General features: G+C 44.4%; 1 protein-coding gene across 1 annotated transcript in view; it reads left to right on the top strand.

Moving 5' to 3' along the window:
• EDC4 (enhancer of mRNA decapping 4) overlaps positions 1 to 20,866 on the top strand; it is an 841,744-nt gene that overhangs the window by 345,016 nt on the left and 475,862 nt on the right. The window contains exons 15-16 of the mRNA XM_086945254.1: positions 6,112 to 6,308; positions 20,613 to 20,701. Of these exons, the coding sequence (XP_086801380.1) occupies positions 6,112 to 6,308; positions 20,613 to 20,701 (286 nt within the window). The remainder of the gene's footprint in view (positions 1 to 6,111; positions 6,309 to 20,612; positions 20,702 to 20,866) is intronic.

Genomic DNA, 20,866 nt, shown 5'->3' with positions numbered 1-20,866 from the left:
GAGGGTCACCAGGAGGATGGTAGATATTGTGAAGGCGAATTGGCGGAGAACCCTGAGTTTTAATTTCCGCTCCGAGGTATTCAAAGGTGATAGGGTCAGAGTCCTTAACAAGCCAGAGTTGAAGTTCATTTTTAAAGATTATGGCTAGACCACCTCCAGGTGAGTGGTTTATGGTTGTTTCTGGGGGAGGGCATGATTGGATAGTGGTAAGTTGAGTTGGGGGTCTAGGTGAGACGGGGAGGGTGGGATTCTTTTATGGTCTTATTTGTTTTATCTGTGGTCCTGGAGTGACTTGCAGTGCACACTTTGTAGTGGTTACCTTTCAGCCTTTTTACATTTGCTGGACGAGCAATCCTTGTTCAAATCACTGATTGTGATGAAATTTCGTAAAGGTTTGTAATATTTTTGTGCCAAAACCCTTTGTTGATATGTCACAGTGGGACATGCATTTGGTCCTCACTTTTCTAATGTGTTCCCCTTTTTGAGCCCATGCACAGTCGTCCATTATGCCGCTTGAGCTTGAACAATGTTGTTTCGGTTGCAATAACATCAACCTGTTGCGTGAGTGAGCGTCATGCTCTCTCAGTCCAGCTGCTGTATATCACATTTTTTCTAGCCAAACTGGTGTTGAAGATCCGACCTGCGTTCCTGCTAATGTAATGATGACTTTTCAAGTGGTACAAGCTATCACTCTTCTGATGTTCTTATCTCCACCTCATTCCTTGAAAGAGGAGGAGAGACTTCACTATTTGGAACCTGAAAGACACTGAGCTTGCATATCAATCATACAAAGAACCACCGAGATATTAAAAAAGTTCCCGTTATCTGATGTTTGGAATATTTCAATACAAGAAGGGTCTGCAGAAAGATAAGCTGAATTGAGAATCTGAAAGAGACATCTAGCCGCAGATTCCCTAACTTAGAATTATCCCCAGGCGTCAGACTGGATTCGGAAAATTTTTGCAACAGCACCTCTGCGCGCGGGCGGACGGCGCAACACGACCCGCCCTAACGACGTCCACGGACGTGACATCAGCGAGGTCATATAAGTTCCTTCCGGCGCACTGACGCCAGTTTCCTTCTCCATGTGCAACGCGAATCCGAAGTAAACGGTTCCTCTGGCCTGTTTTCAGACCCCCTTGACGCTTCGCATCTGGAACAGTGTGCGATGCCTTTGGGCTTTAAAACGCGTGCCTCCTGTTCGCGCCAAATGTCCTCGACGGATCCACACCGTATCTGCATGTGGTGTCTCGACGAACACCACGGCTCGATGGATTGCGACGCCTGCCAACAACTCAAGCCGAAGTCCAGGCGGGAGCGCCGGATGACGCTACTTTCGGCTCGCCTGTCCCGGTCGTCGTAATTAGGCCCCCGTCCTCCTCTTCGGCGGCAGTTCCCGGTGGCAGTGGGTTCCGTTTGCAGCATCGGTCGTCATCTGGTTCCCGGTTGCGTCACTCGCCCCTTCCTGGTAAGTCCCGGTCCATGTCTCTGAGGTCCTCGACCTCCCTTCCTTCGGTTGTCGGTGGCACTAATTCCCGGATTTCTCCAGACATGCTCCCCCGGGAGTCGACCCTCCCCTATCTGCCTTTTCCTGACTGGCACGGGTGCGACTCAGACACAGATGGTGGCCTATGCCGCGGCCCTGCTGGCCTCCCTTAGGTCCCCTCCTCTCCCTGTGGCGCCTCAGACCCTCCGCTACGTGCGGGGTCGCCGGTGGGTTCGCCCCCGGCGCGGACTGAGCCTCTTGCCTCTCAGGATGATGGCAATATGGCGTCAGGGCGCCGCCCGGCTGGGTCCCCCTGTTCGATCCATAGCGCCCCTACCGCGCCGCATAGTCCTGTGGGGCTTCCTGTGGCGTCACAGGTGATTGCTGGTGCTCGCAGCTTAGCTCTGAGCCTGCCTCGGCCTTCCGGACAGGCGGCTGCCTTTTCGGAGGCCCAAACGGCTCGGTAGGCTTGCCTCCCCGGATCCGGTACCATTTCTTTCTTCGGAACCGGAGCCTGTCGTGCTTGAGGTTGAGTCTGCACCGGACGAGGCCAAGTTGGCCTCGGACGAGGCAGAGTCGGCGTCGGCCGAGGATGCCCTGGTGCCGCCTCAACGCTGGATCATTGACTCCTCTCCGGAGGCTTTCTGGGGGAGTTCAGCGTTACTCATACGTCCGGTGACGCCGGTCCCGTCCTTGCCCCCCCCCTTTGGAATTTGTTGCTCCGGCAGACTCTCAGCCTCCTCAGGAGCCCATCATGACCCTCATTCGTCAATGGGGCTTCCTTCATTTGGACATTGTACCCATCCTCCATTCATCAAACAACCCCCTTGGGGTGGAAGGCTTAGTTTTCAGCCCTCACCCACGATGAGTTACTGTCCCCTCCCCGGAGGGCTACCGAGGCTGGTGCAGCATTTATAAGAGTTGTTTCCTTGGCCGCCCACATTCTGAATATGCAACCCCCTTCGGTCCCCCTGCCAGTGGACCCTCTGTTGGATGTCCTCCACCTTGGTTCAGGGAATGTTGAGCTGCTTCTGCCTTTTGAAGCTTTTATTTATGATGCCCTTTTGGACACCTGGACTCGGCCGGCGTCGGGTGACCCGGTGGCTCATTCTATCATGCACTGCCCTGCTCCAAACGATCCAGTTTGCTTATTTGTTCATCGAGACATTCAGAGGCTTATTCTACAAACTGCTTTTCCTTCCTTGCGTCCACTGCTGCTTCTTCCCTCCTGGTAGTCTAGATGGCTGGAGTTGTGGGGTCGTAATATTTTTGCTTCCACTATTGCAGCTCTTCGCTCACTCAATACAGTGTGTGTCTTGGCTTGGGTTACTTCTGCCCTTTGGGACTCTGCCGAGTCTATTCCATCTTTCACCTCTGAGGGCGCTCGTGTTGACCTCCTCCATCTTATCCGTGATGGCCCTTATCTGGCAGAATTTACTATCCGCTTGGCCCTGGATACCTCGGATTCCTTAGCCCGAGCTATGGCTGGTTCGGTTGCACTACGACCCCATGCTTGGTTGCAGGATGGCGTCTTCCCGTAGAATATCTGGGAACGCCTTGTTGACCTTTCCTTTGATGGGGTCCTTTTGTTTGATACCCACGCCGATTCAGCGCCTTGCGTGCTTTCGCCCTCCCCCATAGGTCTGTACTTAACAGGGCTCAGGTTGTTATATCCTGGGGTTGTTACCCTTTCATTTAGCGCCACCAGTTGGACTATGCGTTTTTGGGCTGGCAGTAAGCCTACTGTGGCTGTGTTACACAGGTTTTTGTGTTCTGTTCTCTGACTGTGGTTTACCCTAAGTGGTGTTCCCCTGTTTTTCTTGGGGGGGTGATATACTCCAGGTGGGGTACCTGTATGCTATTGTGTTGCTCCGCTCTGCGCCAGGCAGGCATGGATGTCCCTTTGGGCTCTCTATGTCTACTAACACCATTATCTTACCGTTGCTCGGATTTCAGTGTTGCGTCTTCTGGCGCTGCCTCCTACACACCACTGGTCTTGCCTCGCTTCAGCCTTGCGTGTGTGCCTCATTCTCCTCTTCTAGAAGTTTTTTCCTTGTACCAACTCTTTCAGTGTATTTCAACACTTTTCAACATGAGGCTGCCTTCTGCCATGGGTCCATTAGGTGGGGTCCTCCTATAGCGCCTGCAACTGCGTGGTTTCGGGGCTCGCCCCCTTTTGATATATTTATATACCCAAGGGTTGACTGTTGGTATCCCTTTTTACACACCTCCACCTCTCATTGCTTCTGCGAGGTTTGGTCCTTTTCGGGGAGCAGTTGGGTGCCTTCTACTCAAGCTTGCCATCGTTCTGCACGGCTGTGTTTTTCATAGCACGGTTATAGTGCACTACAGTGCCTTTTCCTGCATCTTTAGCAATGGGGGTTCCTAGGGTTCGTTCCCTGGGGTAGACCTCCGCTTCTGGATGCGCTTTTCTTGGGGGTCTTCTGTGTCCCGTTCGTGTACTGCACAGTCCCTCTCTTCTGTGCTGGTGCATTTCCGCTCCAGGTTGGAGGTGGTACTCTGGAGATCTGATGTTGTTCTCAACAGCTATATGTGTTCTTCACGGTTCCTATAGACGCTTCGGTGCCTCTGATGCCACACCCTTCGGATGTGTCCTTTTCCTTTGGGTGTCACCCTAATCGGTGTCTGACGTGCCTGCGGGACAGCTCCTCTGATTAAAGTCATCCTATGTGTTGCGCCCTGTGTTTCTGTCTTCCGTGGGTGCGCTCTAACCTTGGCCTTCAAACTGCCTTGTTGGGCAGTCCCGTACTCATCTTAGCTATGCCACCTTGTTGTCTCCATAGCTGCCTGCTATGTGCCTGTTCTCGTTGTGGTCCGCCTCGGTGTGCTTCAGTGTGGTGCTGTCCGCCCCCGTCGCCTTTGTGTGACTAAGTGTGCACTTGACGTGTCTTATGTTCCCGCCTGTACTTCTGAGACGTTGCTCAATTCCTAGCTCTTGCCCTTTGCTTCCCAGATACTGTCTGTCCGGCCTCCCTTGCGAGGGCTCGCCTGGTAGGCTCTGGTTACATCCCTCCATATTGTCCTCTAGCTTTCGTTGGTGTCGACTTAGTGCACCATTGAGCTTTGGGAGTAGGTTTCCGTTATGAACTGTCTCTTCAGTTCTAGGAAATGGTTAAGTGCCATTTCTACATCTCATACTCCCACAGGTATGGTCTCGCTCCATTCTGGCAGTCTTGTGATACCTTGCCTCCTGTTGTCTTTTGCTCTCGAGTTGCTTGGGTTGCTGACTGCTGCACCACCACAGCTTTCCCCCTAGTCCGTCACTTTGTGGCCGGCTCAGTGCTATCGGGCACTTTCTGATTGTCTGTTGCAGACCCATATCCCCCTTGGGGTATGGCTGTGGTATCTATTCTAAGTTAAAGAATCTGCGGCTAGATATCTCTATCAGATGTACAAGTTACTTATCTTCAAGAACGATGTATCTGGTAGAGACGTTGTCTAGCCGCAGATTCCTTATCGCCCACCCATCCTCCCCATTCTGCGAGGACCTTGCCCAGGTGGGCTTCTCTACTTTGCCTTCTTTTAGTTGGCACTGGTCTTCATCCAGGGTGCTCAAATTGGTGCAACCCTTTTAAAAATTCCATAGGCAGCGCTTCCCTCCAGGTGGCTTCTTTTCCTGTAGAGCTGTGCTTTTGCTTTGTATTCACCAGTAGATTCTTCTTGTACTGCCTTCTCGCAGTAGGTTGTTGTTCTTCCTGTGATCCGCCCTTGTTGGCCAGCACAGTTCTACGATGTAATAACAGTCTACCTTTGGTCTTTCAAGATATTTTTTCCTTGTTACTCAGCCTCTGGGGGGGTCGACGCTTCGCTTTGCGGGGTTGTTTCTCAGAGCGGTGCTCTGCCTTTGCTTCTTGGTTTCTGAGTAGACAGTGTCTGATACTGTCCTTTATGATGGTGTTATCCACCATCCGATTTTTTTGTTTTACTTATTTTTTTTCCTCCTTCACACACTGTTCCCATACTTTTACAGTTTTCTTGGTGGCTCCGTGTGGTGCAGCGGAAAAGTTTTTCCGAAGAAAACTGACGTCTGCGCGCCGCGAGGGACTTATATGACCTCGCTGACGTCACGTCCATGGACGACGTCAGGGCGGGGTCGTATGGCACCGTCCCCCGACGCACAGAGGTGCTGCTGCAAAAACAATCTGTATCCAGTCTGACGCCTGGGGATAATTCTAAGTTAAGGAATCTAAGTTAGGGAATCTGTGGCTAGACAACATCTCTACCAGATACATTGTTACCAGAGGTAAGTAACTCGTACAACAAGTGCTATGTGATGACCCTGCATTGCCTCATGACTCCTACTGGTTGACATGTATCACTGAGAGTCTTGCGCTCTTTTGCAAGAATTATGTCGATAATATTAAACACTATATCCAAACTGGGAGAAAGTAGAGGGTTATCTGAAGAAAGATGAGATCAAGACATTTAACGCTGAACTTTTGTGTTTGTTCCTCACATCTGACATTCATATGTTCATTGTTTCTGTGTTGCAAATTTGTTGGTGGATCATTTTGCATAGTCTCCTAAATGCTCCAATATCACGTTGATTCCTTCCATTTATTTACCCTTCTCAAGCTATTCAATCCTTCTTTTTCCCTTTGAAGTGTTTTCAGATCACCTAGCCACAGTGACGTCAGAGGAGTTGGGGTCAGCCAAAGGGTCTGTGCATGGTTCCCAGCAAGACCTTAGACGTATTTCTGACCTGCCCTTGCCAACAGACTTCATGTCATTGTCGAATGATGCTAAGCCTAAGCTAATGACACCTGATGCCTTCATGATGCCTAGCACATCACTCCAGCAGGTAGGAAGGGCAGAAAGCAGCTGTCTGTGCCACATTGGAACCTATATTGGATGTAGAAAGTTCATTCTGGTATGCTGGCATGTAGATTACATTAACTGTGTTCATTGTTAGATTTGAGATGATAGTTAATCACTGATGAGCTTCCTAAAGCATTTTGATGCGTGCAAGGCATGGAATACACACCACTAAATTGCACAGTTTTTGCTACATGTTTGCCAGTGCAAATGTGGTCTTGAGAGATTGATTGGCCTACCGTAATATCAGCGTCATCTACATTCAACTCTGCTGTTGATTGGTTCATGATGATTGAGAGAGTCAGACCTAATTTAAGTGAATTCAGATTCTGGGAACATGTTAAAAAGTCATAAATACTCTAAAACTAAGTGCACTTGCTTTGTCCCATCACTGATTGCTCATGTTAAGTATCCGTTGAACTGATCACTGGATGTTACAAGTGTTAATGCCTCTGAAAGTGTATGATAGGTGTTGCATTCCTAAATTCACAACAAAAAGCTAATATCTTTAATACATACACAAGAAAAGTTTAAACGATGTAAGGGAACATTTCTATTTAACAATGTAGTATTTGTAAAACTCTTACCATCAGCTCCTTACAGCCTAAATATACTACTAACATAAATACCATTGATTTCTGACAGATTCTTCTACCTGAAGGTTTATCACCTTTTGATTCTCCCCATCCCTTGGACTAGATCTGGGAAAAACTATTGGAGTAACTTCAGGGCAGCATTAGACGTCGTCATAGGTTTCCATTGTGACTCTTATTTTGCCCCGCCAGTAGGTGGCACCCACGCGTGCTGGTGTCAGTTCCTTTTGAGTAATTTTATAATATTAGGTCTCGTTGAGAACAAACTATTGAGAAAATTACCAATACTTACAGCAGTCTTTAGATCAGCCCGTCGCTTATCATTTGTTGTCGTCATGTCAGTTTCATTTACTTGCTTTGTTTTCCTCCTTCTTGTTGTTGTCTCTCTCCTAGAGCATAGCTTATTAAACATTCTTTTGTTTGGATTCCCTGTATGCTCTACTTCTTGCCTTCTGGAAACAACTTTTTTCTTTTAGCAATGCGTGTGAGTGCATGAATGTTCTTTTTCTCTCGCCCTCGCCCATGTGGGTGGCTTCTGTTGCTACCCTACCCTGTCCTGCTTGTCTTTTATTCACAGCCACCACTCGTTCTTGCCGTTACTTGCTCCTTCTAAGCCTCCTGCTAGTCCTTTGTTCTCCTTCCCTACCTGTCTTGTTTTATTCACATTTTTAAGAGTGTCCAGGAACTTCAGTTTGTTAATGGGCCACATGTTTCTATAAATGCACTTTTGCACACATTTTTTATACCTGGTTAGATGTGTTACATTTAAAGACAATGTGTTTTTTCACTGCTTTCTACTCTGATTCAAGCATGTGAATCTATGAAAGTTCCAATACTGGAGTAAGAAAATAAGTTACTTGTAACTGTAGTTCCTCAGTATTGGAACTTTTCATAGTTTCATGTGTGACCTTCCTTCGTCCCCTGGAAAGCTCACCTTATACGTGTTAGTACAGTATTATGTATACTGATCGTGCTTTCAGATCTTAGAGACTGTAGCTTCACACAGGAAGGTTCTACAAATTGGTGTGACCTAATTAGTTGAGTCTAAAGTTTAGTCCCTTTTAGGTCTCGCCTATACAGCGCTGAGGATCTTTAGCTGTCGCTCTGGTAATTTTCAAGCACACACTTGTGCTTGCGGCGGCATTCACTTGAGGGAGCGAGCAGGGGCGCGCCACAAGCCAGAGTGCAATGCTTGTAAATGAGCAGACTGCTCTCCCAAGCGCACACGCCTCTCTCCTCGCCCACACTTCCTGGCCACTCACTTGCTCCACCCTCTTCGTCTCCCTTATGCTTGCGCTTCTTGTTGTTGTCTATTAGAGGCTGCTGTGCTTGTTGAATTTTAAGACCAACATGACTATGTTTTATTCATGACATTCTGTTTAGTAACTCTGCTGTTGCCTCCATGGGTTAGCAGCTCGTTATGACAGCAAGAGACTCTGACGTTAGACTAGGAATCACTATATATCAAACCATGGCCCGTCCCGGAACTCTTCTTGTTCCTTGGACCGCAGAGACCGCTTTACTTCATCAATAAGGTAAGACCACACCTTAGTCTACTGACTGAACTTGCTTCCTAAATGCCAGCAGGCATTTAGCTTACCTGCCCTTTTCATGAGGCAATAACGCAGTGTCTGTCTGCTTCATCAGCACGCAGCGCCCAGCGACACTCCCTTTTGGAAATCTTTTAACCTAACGGGCGAATTTTGCAATGATTACCAGCTACACCCGCCTGTACCTGCTACCCCCGCCTCTGCTTCTCAGCACGCAGCGTTCCATGATATCCATGTTCCCCTTCCATACTTCCTACCATTGAGCGTATCTTTATAGTGATTACCTGCTACCCCCGCAAGTAGCATTACTTGGGCCCATTCTTTGCATTCCGGCAAGTTTGCAGTATCAAACGTACACAACTAACCTCACCCGCCTGTCAGCCCCGGTGTAGACACCATTCTTAAGCAGCAGCAAATCAACTTTCTTTCCCCCACATCCTTCAATACCCGAGTACGACTGCTTGTTCCCCTCCGTTCACACCACCTATACTTATCATGAATATATGCTGAATTCAGCTTACACACTTGACTCTTCCTTGTTTAGTTTTAGCCCATCGGAAGATAAGGTGTTTTGTCAGAATCGCAGGCTATCGAGTCGACGCCGAGACTCTGACTTAGCTCCACAGTTATAAAGTTGGCATCTCTGGCAGTAAGGCCACATCCTCCCCAGGATACCTGGTGGCTAGTTATTCCTTTGTTTACATGTGGAATGTCAGTGCATTCTACCTGCATTTTTTTATTTTAAATAATGGCTTTCATTGTCCGGCAACAGAAGTAATGACTACTATAATTATAAAGTGTAGGTGTTTAATGGTGACAGGCGAGTTGTGTGCCATTAACAAGCATGCGTCATGACGTAGGTCTTGTGTGAACTTTACACAGTTGGGCTCCCTTTGTTAGAATGTTGATTTCAACTTTAATTTTGTTTGGGAGGCTGCGTCCTTTTCTTTGATCACATGGCGCCACCAAAACGGCCGCAGTGCTTTGTTTCAGCATGGTAGACGCGACTAACTTTACGTTTACAAATACTGTGCACGCTTCCAGGGCTTGTTTTTCAAATGTTTATTTAAATACTAATTGCTTTCCCCTTCAACTAGTGTTTAATACTCCAACTGGCCTGTCATCAGCGTCTCACAAGTTTGCAGCAAATGGTTAAACGGGTAAATAAATGCATTTCTCTGTCATTTAAATAGTTCAGAGTGTCTGCTTTACACAAGAACTAGATAGAGGTGGCAAATGATAGTGACAACGCGGAGGTCCGGGGAGGGAGAACATGGCGGCTAGCAGGCGTGGCTAGTCGCGAGACTCTGGAGGTCCGGTGTTCGTCAGTGCAGAAACGGTGAGAGCAGTGAATTACGGCGGAAATTTGGTCGTTTGAGCGGTGGCGGAGAACTTACAGAAGAAGCGCTCACTTACTTTTGGTGCATTCTGCATGGATTGCGAACATTGAAGCAAAACAGCTACTATCGCCACAGCTACGGATTAACTAACAAACGGCTTTGAGCTGACTGAAAGCAGGCGGGGCTGCTGCCTGAAGCACAAGCCGGCTTCGGCACTGGTGGCAGAGGCGGTTGCGAGCGGGGAAACATATTGAAATATAAAACTTAATCATAGAATATAGCCGCTAACGCTCTGCTACAAGCTAATAAACAACAATTCTGAGTCGGCAGAAAGCAGGCGGGGCCCTGAAGCGCGAGCCAGCTACGGAGGGAATGGCAGCGGCAGCAGCGAACGTCGAAAACCGATCACATTAACTCACATTAACGTACATTGTGAGGAGGGAGACCGGCTTTTCAGCGAATTGCAGCGGATAGCAGCGGATAGCAGCTTGATATTCTCCTTGCTGGGAAATCAGCAGTTGAGACAGTCTGGAGAGGAACATGCACATTGTTACGGCGGTAGCCGTAACTCCTCTTCTTTCACGAACTGCTCCTTGTGTCCCAAAGGTAGGATCACATAATGTTCCAAAACAGGGGTTGATACGATGGGTAAATGCAGCGCATGAGTTGAAGAAGGGGAGAAGAGCTGGCTACAGATATAGGTCTCTCTGTTTAGGGCGAAGCATTGAAAATACTAAATTAAAACCGCTAAGTCTACAATGCAATGGGCTAAGTAGGACTTTATCCGAAACAGCTTTTTCAGACTCTGATTTGTATATGTCAGAAAAAGAGACTCCAGGCTCCCAGACTTTAAGATATACCCTCAGAAGCAAGGGGGGGAAGCAACCTATGCTAAATGTTCCGACAGATACCCCGTCCTTAGCTAAAACCAAGGTAAAATCTTTAAAGAAAACTGGAAAAAAATCCATTAAAGTACAGAAGACAGTTGAAAGGGCGCAAAGCCACCTCCGTCTCTGAAGGCATATTTTAAAACCGTACCTTCAGTTTTGGAACTTAAATTGTCCGACGAGGTCTCAGCTGGGGTGCCTATAGAGGGGGTGCTGACTGCTAACAGATATCAACCCGTAGAAGGTTTAGAGATGGATCTGGAGCTGGAACAAATGATTCAGTCAGCAGAAACCTCAAAACAAAATACCACGCATAGTTCCGAGGACAAGGAACCTGAACCTTAACTAGAAGGGGAAGTAGCAACGCAAACAATGAATACTAATAGTGAGGATGATGTATTTGCGGCTCCCCCAAACGCAGAAACTACGGATCAGTCGGTCATAGCGATGCTAAGAGCTCTGAGTTATGAGGTAAAAAGTGGTTTTGAAGCGACACTAACCAACCAGCAGGAGTTAAAAGAGAAATTTGATGCATTAGCTGCCAGAACTACTGAACTGGAATCTTCAGTAACAGATTTAAAAAAGCTTGCCTCCCAACATAGTAAGAAGCTTGATGATCTAAGACTAAGGGAGCAAGGACTATAAGAAAAAATTGAGTCCTTAGAAAACGCGCAAAGACGAAATAATCTGTGCCTACTGAAAGTCCCAGAAGGGGCAGAGGCGGGCAATATTAAAGAGTTTGTGGCCAGATTGATCAAACAAACTATTGAGCTGGAGGTATCGGAAGAAGAAATAATAAAAGATATTCAACGAGTTCATAGAGACCCATTCAGGCTGAATCCGAATAAAAGTAGACCTAGAAAGATCCTAGTGCATTTTCTGACCTATACTTTAAAAGAAGAGATCCTCAATAGAGCCTTAAGAACTAGCGAACTTTCGTCAGATGGATTCTCTTATCAGATCAGATCTGATGTCTCTTCTATTACAGCGTCTAGGAAATAGGAGCTTAGTAAGCTGTTAGAACCCTTCAAACAACTAGGCGCTACTGCTCAGCTTAAATTTCCTGCATCACTGAAAGTGATGTATAAAAATAAAATGAAAGTCGTAAAAAGGTTGGATGAGGCAGAAGAATATCTACAATTACTCACAGACGATAACCAAAGAGAGCAAGCTGATAAATAATGAACCTACTGAAGACCTCAGATTATGCATTCTCTTTTATTAACTTTTTTGAAAAAATTTTCACCACTCTCAACTTGTACAGATGACACACCCGGGTGGAGGAGTCTCAATGACCAAGTTAGGCCAAGGAAAGGAGGGGGGTTCTCCAGGGGAGCATGGGAGGGTCAGGGCAGGGGGGGAAAGGGGGGGGCACTGGGTGGGGAGCATTGGGGGAAAAAAAGTAAAAAAATGTCCAAATCGCCATATTCTAATTTTATTTGTTTATACCTTTGTCAGGAGAAATAGCGCATGGTAGGGTAGCGCCTGCATCATATATTAAGATTCTGTCGTGGAATGTGAACGGGTTACGAGTTAAACATAGAAGAGAGAGAATTCTTCAGTATTTAAAGGACGCACCTGAAAATATATTTATTTTACAAGAGACTCACTCTACCGAACAAGAATTAAGAGATATCTTTATGGAAAAAAAATGGATCCAGCAGGTGATTACCTCTTCGCAACAGACTTCCACTAAAGGGGTGGCCATATTGATCAAATCAAATCCAGAGATAAATTTGCTACAGTCTAAGTCTGATAAAAATGGGAGATGGGTTATAGTAAATATAAAACAACATTCGTATAAATTTACGATCGTAGGATACTATGGTCCTAATTTAGATGACACCCTCCCTCTAAAAGACCTTTTGGTTGAACTAGATTTTGAGGATCCGGTCATTTTTGCAGGGGACTTTAATCTAGTACTTGATCCAAAGCTGGACAAGTCATCCACTGCTAGGTTCTCACATAATCCCAAAACCAGGGCTGTATTATCTAATGCGATTACTCAGTTTGGCTGGAAAGACATTTGGCGACAAAAAAGTGGCACAAAAAGAGAATTCACATTCCACAATAAGAAATTACGACAAATCTAGATTAGATTATTTATTTCTAATTGCAGAACACCTAGTTCAGCAAGTGGAGGAGGTAAAACATCTTGGTGCCCATATTTCTGATCATTCAGCGATTACTCTAACCTTAAAATTGTCAGGCCCTCAGCTGATCAAGAGATGGACTATAGACAGAAGCATTCTGTTGGAAGAAGAGGTAACAAATAAATTGATTGAGGGGTCAAATGAGTTTTTTACTCTCAGTTTAGGTACAGCTACACCAGTTGTCTGGGACACGTATAAAGCTTTTTTGAGAGGACGACTATTAGCATTTCAGATTGCGAAACACCGAGCATATAGGGCGCAAATTTCACAGATCGAAGCAAGAATAAAGGCCCTGGAACAAGTTGTGTTAGCTCCCAGTCTACCAGATGTAGAAAACAACAATAAAAAAGACCTGTTAACTTGTAAATTACAGCTAGAGCAGGTATTAGATGGAAGGCTGAGGAAGCGTTGGCAGGCCAGCTCATTAGCTCACTTTGAATATGGAGAGGCCAGTGGAAAGCTCTTAGCCTGGAAAACAAAAAAGGATATCCAGAAGAACTCTATAAAGGAAGTACAGATCAGAAATATGGATGTGATTTCAGATAATAGAATAGATATTGAGCAGGCTTTTTACCATCATTTTGATGAAGTCTATAGAGAAGATTTACTCCCACAACAACAATCAATACAGTCATGGCTTGACCAATATCAGGTTCAAGCTTTAGATGAGCAGGCTTCGCATAATCTTAATAGAGAGATTAGCTCCACTGAAATAGCCTCGGCGATAGACTCCGCCAAGAGAAGTAAGGCCCGGGCCCTGATGGGCTACCTTCAGAGATCTATAAAGTATTAGCACCTGTAGTAATAACAATTCTGAAACTGCTATTTACCTTTATATTTGAGGAAGGAGGCAAAATTCCTGTTTCTTGGAATGATGCCATAGTGGTCCTTATTTCAAAACCAATGAAGAGAACATTTCAGTGCGATTCATACAGGCCAATCTCCCTTCTTAACACTGATTACAAGCTCATGGCAAATATATTAGTGGAGAGATTAAACGGCACAGCAGGCAAACTTTTACACCTAGATCAAAAGGGCTTTATCAGAGGTCGCTCTATACAAGATCTCACACAAGCTTTGGTGGGTGCAATAGACGTAGCTTCTCAATATAAAGTTCCACTAGCGGTTATTACATTAGATGCCGCAAAGGCTTTTGACCGCGTCAATTGGGAATTCCTGGCCAAAGTATTAGAAAAGGTTAATTTAGGAAAAATCTTTTGTGGGGTAATAGCAGCATTTTACCAAGCTCCGATAGCTAGATTATTAATAAATGGCAGTTAATCTTCTCCTATAAAAATCCAAAGAGGGACAAGACAAGGGTGCCCACTATCACCCTTACTATTTGATCTGTATATGGAATCATTTGCAGAAAAGATCAGGCAAGACCAAGATATTCTACCCTTTAAATACAAAAACTGGATGAAAAAAGTCGCCCTATATGCGGACGATTTGATGCTATATACTATTGACCCTATCAAATCAATTCCTCTCATATATAAAGCTGCAGAGCAATTTAGCCAAGTTTCTGGATATCTGATTAATCAAGCTAAATCAGAATGTATGTGCTGGAATATAACCCAGGCTAATCACATCCCAATCTTGAAAAATCAAATTAGATATCTGGGAATTCAAATCACACAGGACATAAATCAACTTGCAGAAAACAACCTTGCAAAGATCGATAAAGAAATGGCGGAATCCCTAAAAAACTGGTCATTTCTGCCTTTGACTCTAATTGGTAGGATTAATATAGTAAAAATGATGCTGTTACCCAAAATAATATATATATATATATCAGAATATCCCACTCGCTTTTAAAGAAGCCAGACTAACTAAGATCCAAGCCAAATGGAATTCTTTTATCTGGGCCTCAAAAGGCATAAGAATTTCTTGGAAAAAGCTTCGTAGAAAAAAAGGCAAGGGTGGATTGTGCGCACCAGATTTGAGAGTTTATTGAAAACTGGAATAAGCCTATTTGATACCTTAGGGGGGGACAGAAACGGACTTTGTTTCAAAATATGCTATCGAGATTCAGGGAGGGTCTCATGCATTTATGTTTAAGTTTGGAGATATGCGTTTTTTCAAAAAAGTGAGAATAAAGGTTCTTAGAGATATTGCATATGTGTGGGCCAGAGTAAGGAAAACGCTGAACATTCCATATAAAGTCGCCAATTTGGGACTCCCCTGGCTCTCCCGAATGGACTAAAGACCTACCATCTATAGCTCTGCAGAGCGCAAACATCAGATTATGGGGCCAGCTATTGCCTGAAGGGGATCTTTTGAGTTGGGAAGACATTTCTGTTCTTACAGATAAAAACGTATCTAAATTCAAGTATTTACAAATTAAAAGCTGGGACCAGGCTGTTATAGAGGATAAAGGTGTTAAATCTATTTTGGATGAACTCCTAATGAAGAAAACAAGAATCCTTAAAACATCGGTGCTTTATTGGACAATACTCGAGGGATAAGATGGAGAGTTCAGCCTCCCGGAACAACTATGGAGGGACCAAGTTTTGGATGTCGACTTGCAGAATCTATGGCAAGTATCCTTTGATTTACTACATCTTACTGTCTCACCTGCCAATTTAAAGCGGAATCACTTGTTTTCTTGTCATAGGGTATATTGGTCCCCGGCTAGGCTTGTCACATTTTCAAAGGAGCCTACTCCTTGTTGTCCAAAGTGCAATTTGGAAAAAGCAGATGACCTCCATATGTTTATGACCTGTCCTGCACTTATACAATTTTGGTTTGAAGTACAAGAAGGTATGAAAGCCCTTTTCGGGGATGAAATACAGGTTAGTACACAACAAGTTTTTTTTGGAATTCCCTCCAATTATGAGGAAGTACCTCAAGACAGTAATACGTTATTTCTTTATTTAATTATCCTAGCCCGTAGGGAAATATGTAAATTGTGGGTGAGCACTACTGTACCAACATATTTAGATTGGATTAGGGCAATCAGGCATACTCTTAGTTTGGATAAAGTGGTATGGAAGAGAAGGAAGCATTTTTGGACTCCCTGTATTAACTGGCTCGATGCACTAGGAATTAACTTTGTCCAATGTTTATGCCTTTTTGTGGAATGAACCACCCTAAGATCAGTCCAAGGGTCTGGTAAAATGGGAGACTGAGCTGACTGTTGACATTGTGGTACCGTGAGACTTATACTGGGTGTCTGCAAAAAGAGCTTCCTTAAAGATTCTCTGTATAATCAATACCGAAAATATCTTTACTGGCGTATGAGGAAAAAAAAAAAAGAAAAAAAAAAAAGAACTAGATAGTGGTCATCGTTGGCATGCTTTTGAAAGGGTCCAATTATTAAAGAGTCCAGACTAATTGTTAAATGGAATAACATCTTTATCCATTTGCACATCGCGCACCAAAATTAGTGCATTATTAAATGGCATGGTAACATGGAGAGAGGATGTGGCCTTACGGCGAGAGCGGTCGACTTTAAAGTTGGGGAAGCAAGTTTGAGCCTTGGCATCGGTTCAGCATTCTGTGATTCTGGGCAAATCACTTAATCTCCCTGTGCCTAGCAAAAATGAATGTGTCCGTGTGTAACGTAACTGGCACTCATTTAAAGCGCTCCAATACCTTCGAGTCGAGTTCTCACTATATACATCTACAAAAAACAAATGGGGCACGGATTGCTTTCAGGTTTTTAGTTCAATTTAAAGTTGTAATATGAGCGCCCTCTCTTGACCATTGATCAAAAAGAATCCTCTTACTATTGTTAACCGACATATTTCTAAAAATTCCAGTTTCTGACGAATATTGTTCCATTGTTTTAAAAATATAAATAGAACCTTTAGAAAAATAGCTTTATTTGGTATTTTGTTATATTGAAGACTCAACCAATAAATCCATCTGGATTCATTAGGGCGTAATTCCAGTTCTTTGTCACCTGGGCAGTAACCTATCAATTGGACATGAAATAATGTAAATCACAAATGTAGTAGCCACGTTAAAAAGAACCAAAAATCATAATTTTCACAGTTTGTCTAATCATTATTAAACATTTTGATACAAATATGCGCATAATACGTTTCTGCTTACTTCGTACCTAAGAGAGCATTGCTGCACATCTATGATCATTTACCCCGCCCCCCTACCGCTTTTAAGTAATAATGCAAACAGGGCGCATTGCCATATACTGCTCTGGCCACAGTTAAATACTCCTACATGTACCAGCATTAAAATTGCATCTTGCCACCTCTTGTCTGTAGAGCTTGTGCCAGACACACAAAATACCTTAGGTAGATAGTCCATCTTGTGACAACTAACGAGCCCATTACCATCGACAACATTAAATGTGATAGTTGGCAAGGCGTGAGCTTAAATGAGTTTGAGGTTAACAGTAAATGCTTAAGCACCCAGGATAATGTGTGCCTTGGCTAAATACTTATAAGGTCCCAAAGGCGAGACCTATTGGCTATGCCAAGGCTTGTTTTAAAATAATGATTAGGATGTGTTATTAAACCGAATGCCCTAGGGCCGCTATGGTCTATGTCTATTTTTGCATTGCTTTTTTGAGGTACCGGGAAATCCCATCTCGATCGGGAATGGTCCAACCATGTGAATCTATGAAAGATTCTGATATTGGAGAACTACATTTACAGGTAAGTAACTTACTTTCTTCCCTTTTGGTCAACATTCTTATCCTGGAAAAGGCAGCCTGGTACCCTCTGTGATGGCTGTTGGATTCTAACATAACCTACAGCAAGCTGTTCTGTCTGCCTCACCCAGATCTCACAATAGTGATGGTTGGGGTGGGGTAGTAACCTCGATGGGGGTGGAAAATTATAGGATTTTGGTCTCCGGTTAAGCAGAGGCACCATATTGATTTTTTTCTCCCATTTGGAAGTCTTCTGGTTGGCTCTAATGGCTTTTTTCTCATCCATCAAGGGGGAGCTAGTACAGGTCTTAAAAGACAATACAGCCGCCATGTCGTCCTGTAACCAGCAAGCAACTGTAAGTTTACTGGCACTGTTGCCAGGAAAACCCTTAGATTTTGGTGGTTGCTCAACCTCCAAGGGAACTGTTTGACAGCCGGTCTTCTAGCAGGTTTGCAAAATGTCTAAGTGTACAACGTCAGTATTTGTGCCACAAGTTCCCCATGGAGGTGGTTCAACTCGATGAGGCAAGCTTTGGGTAGATCTTTTGATCACTGCCCAGAAAGTAGTTTCTATTGCTTGCTGGAGTTTTGACCTCAAGGATCCCTGAGAGATGAGTTTATGTTGCAGTAGGCCTATAGTCTGCTGTATACCTTTGACCACTGCCTGTTCTCCTCAGAGTTTTGACGCAAGTCAGGAGTGGCCATGCTCAGCTAATCCTGTTAGTCTCGGTTTGGGCCCAGGAGAGTTTGGAACTTAGACCTTCTGAACCGGAGCATTTGCCTTCCGTTTAGCCCAGCTCATCAGGATGACCTCCTTTCTCAGCAAAAGGGCACAACTCTGCACCTGAATCTCCACTTCCATTGTGTGAAGATTAAGCGCAACCAATGGAGTGGGCTACCTGATCAGCCCCTTCTACTGAGATCACTGGACGTGATGCTTTATTTGCAGGGGCATGCATCTATATCTTCCTGCGCTATTTTGCCTTAGTTGGACTTTAACTTTGTTCTTACGTTCTTAATGTGCACGCCTTTTGAACCCATGCCCAGCTGCTGTTTGAAGTTTCGGTCTAATACGACTGTCCTCCCCATTACATTTGCTCACGCATGTCGCGTCAACGGTCTGTATGCACTGCAAGTGTAGTATTTTTAGGCTACCTTCTTCCCTACAAGTTGGTACATCGGACTCCTGAAAGTGGTGTTGCCCTTCTATGTGGCTCACTGTATCTTGCACCTCATGTTTTTTACTCTGCCACATCCCACTAATGAGGTGGAGAGGCTGCATTGGTTCAATTCCAAGAGTCTTCATATCTACTGAACAAGTTACTTGACTTCAATCACTCTATTTGCAGATTCCTCATTGCCATCTCTTCTCACATTTCTGTGGAGTGCACTTCGAGGTGTTAATAAGGATCCATGATATATTTTACACATTATTATTCTCAATATGTTAGATGCTCCGCATCCAAGGATGTAGAATGCTTGTTTGTAAACTGACATTAGGTGGTGGTCCATTTATACAGCTCTGTGCTGTCACTTCCAGGGGTGGACAACGCTCCCGATGGTACCACCTATGGGCGTGACAGACGTTTCTGAAAAGCTTCCGGATTCAGTATTGTGCGTGGGAGAATTCAAAAGATGAGGGATCTGTGGTTAGATAGAATATCACCAGAAAGAGCATTACCAAATGTATGTATAATTTTTGTTGATAAATGTCCACTTGCTGTTTAGAATTTCCACCAAATCTACCACATTGTGCCTGCTCTACTCAAGGGAAGTGCCAGACCTGAAATGCATAAATGAAAAGGAGAGTGTGTACCTAGTGATGTGCAGGATTCTCCACAGCTCAACAGACACTGCTGATTCATTTGAGTTATTCCTCATCCAAAAATGGGACAGTCAGATTGTGCTTTGTTGCTCCATGATCAACAGACCTAGCAAGCTTTTTATCGGTACGTTGCACATAGACAAGTCTTTTGGGCCTGCATTGTAGAGACAGTGACTTGGGAGGTGCACCCCAGATGGGTAAATGAGAAATGGCATCTCACACTTAAAATAAACACGTTATTCACCGAAGCCCCTTGGTTTCTCATGCCGGGGAAGAACTAATGGTAAATCAGTACCCAAACGTTCATCTACAAACTTAATTATTAGAAAGTAACTGGCGCTTAGGAGATCTAAGACCTTAAAATTGCGTTGTAACCAAACACTTTGTGGAAACAGACAGCAGTGTCATGCAGAGTGCTGGTGACATTCACAGACTCTCAAAAACACATGCTTTTTGACTGTCGCATAGATATCATCCAGAGACAGCAAGCAGTGTCATTAAGTGGGCTAGGCATCAACTGAGGCAGCCTCAGCGAGACAGTTAAAGCCGGTTCTAGTAATAGTCAAAGATTACACCTTGACAGTAATGCCACTAACTCCCATACATACAACTACTTATACCTAACGCTTTATTTGTCACCTCTCTCAACAAAACTGAGAATACTGTACTCTACTGCATTTATGTCTCCCCAACGGGGTACCATTTATTTGCTATACACTTACCATGTCTGTACTCTTTTGCTCTTCTAAACCCTCAATTAAAATGGCTTGAATTAAAAAAATAAAGACTGCACCACAGATGGTCTGGGAGTTATACACACACAGCCATGTAGACAGACACATAGTCAGCCATAGACACCAAAATAATGTTACTTAATGTCATTAGATTTGTGCAATGTTCTTGTCTGTCTTCCTAAACAAAACGTTTGTAAAAGTAAAATGCCGTTGCTCAGTCAGTGTTCTTCTGTGTAAATACAAATGAACTGGGCTAGTTTCATCTAGGCAGTTCTGGTGATGCTTGCAAACACATTTCTCATTGAGTATTTCCTAGTAGCTAAGGTGAATCTTAGGTGTTTGAGAATTGCCAATTTGAAAACTGTACTGTTACACTCAAGTGCTGTTTATTTTTATCCTAAATATCCTGCCTAAATTTGATGTTGAACTTTAGTGGCTGAGCCCACTATTCACCTTGTAAGTTTATTGTATTGGAAAACGTGTATGTGCTTTTAAGCCAGAAGTGTGGTTTTGTTGTAGTTGGACTATTGAACTGATTCCCTTGTGCTTGCAAATTTAAAGATTGTTATCCTTCTTTTTAAAAAAAATAGATTGCTGTTTCACCAGCCAGCAGCATTAGTAGCCTCACTGCGGTGACAGCCATGAGCAGTGCATCTGTGAACGACACCATAATATCCAGGTGAGTGCAAGGACACTGAAACTGAAAGCATTTCCCCCATTCAGCTATAAATGTTGATATTTTTAGTGTAAACTCTGCAATCAATGGGTTAAATCCAAATTAACATCAAATCTATTGTGTTTGGGGATACCTCCAAAGGAACTGCATCTTGTTGTGATTACTCAT

The sequence above is a fragment of the Lissotriton vulgaris genome, chromosome 12 (genome assembly GCF_964263255.1).
Source record: "Lissotriton vulgaris chromosome 12, aLisVul1.2, whole genome shotgun sequence".
NCBI classification, from domain to species: Eukaryota; Metazoa; Chordata; class Amphibia; order Caudata; family Salamandridae; genus Lissotriton; species Lissotriton vulgaris.
The sequence above is the reverse complement of the archived record's forward strand: the minus strand, read 5'-3'. Positions and strand labels throughout refer to the sequence as shown.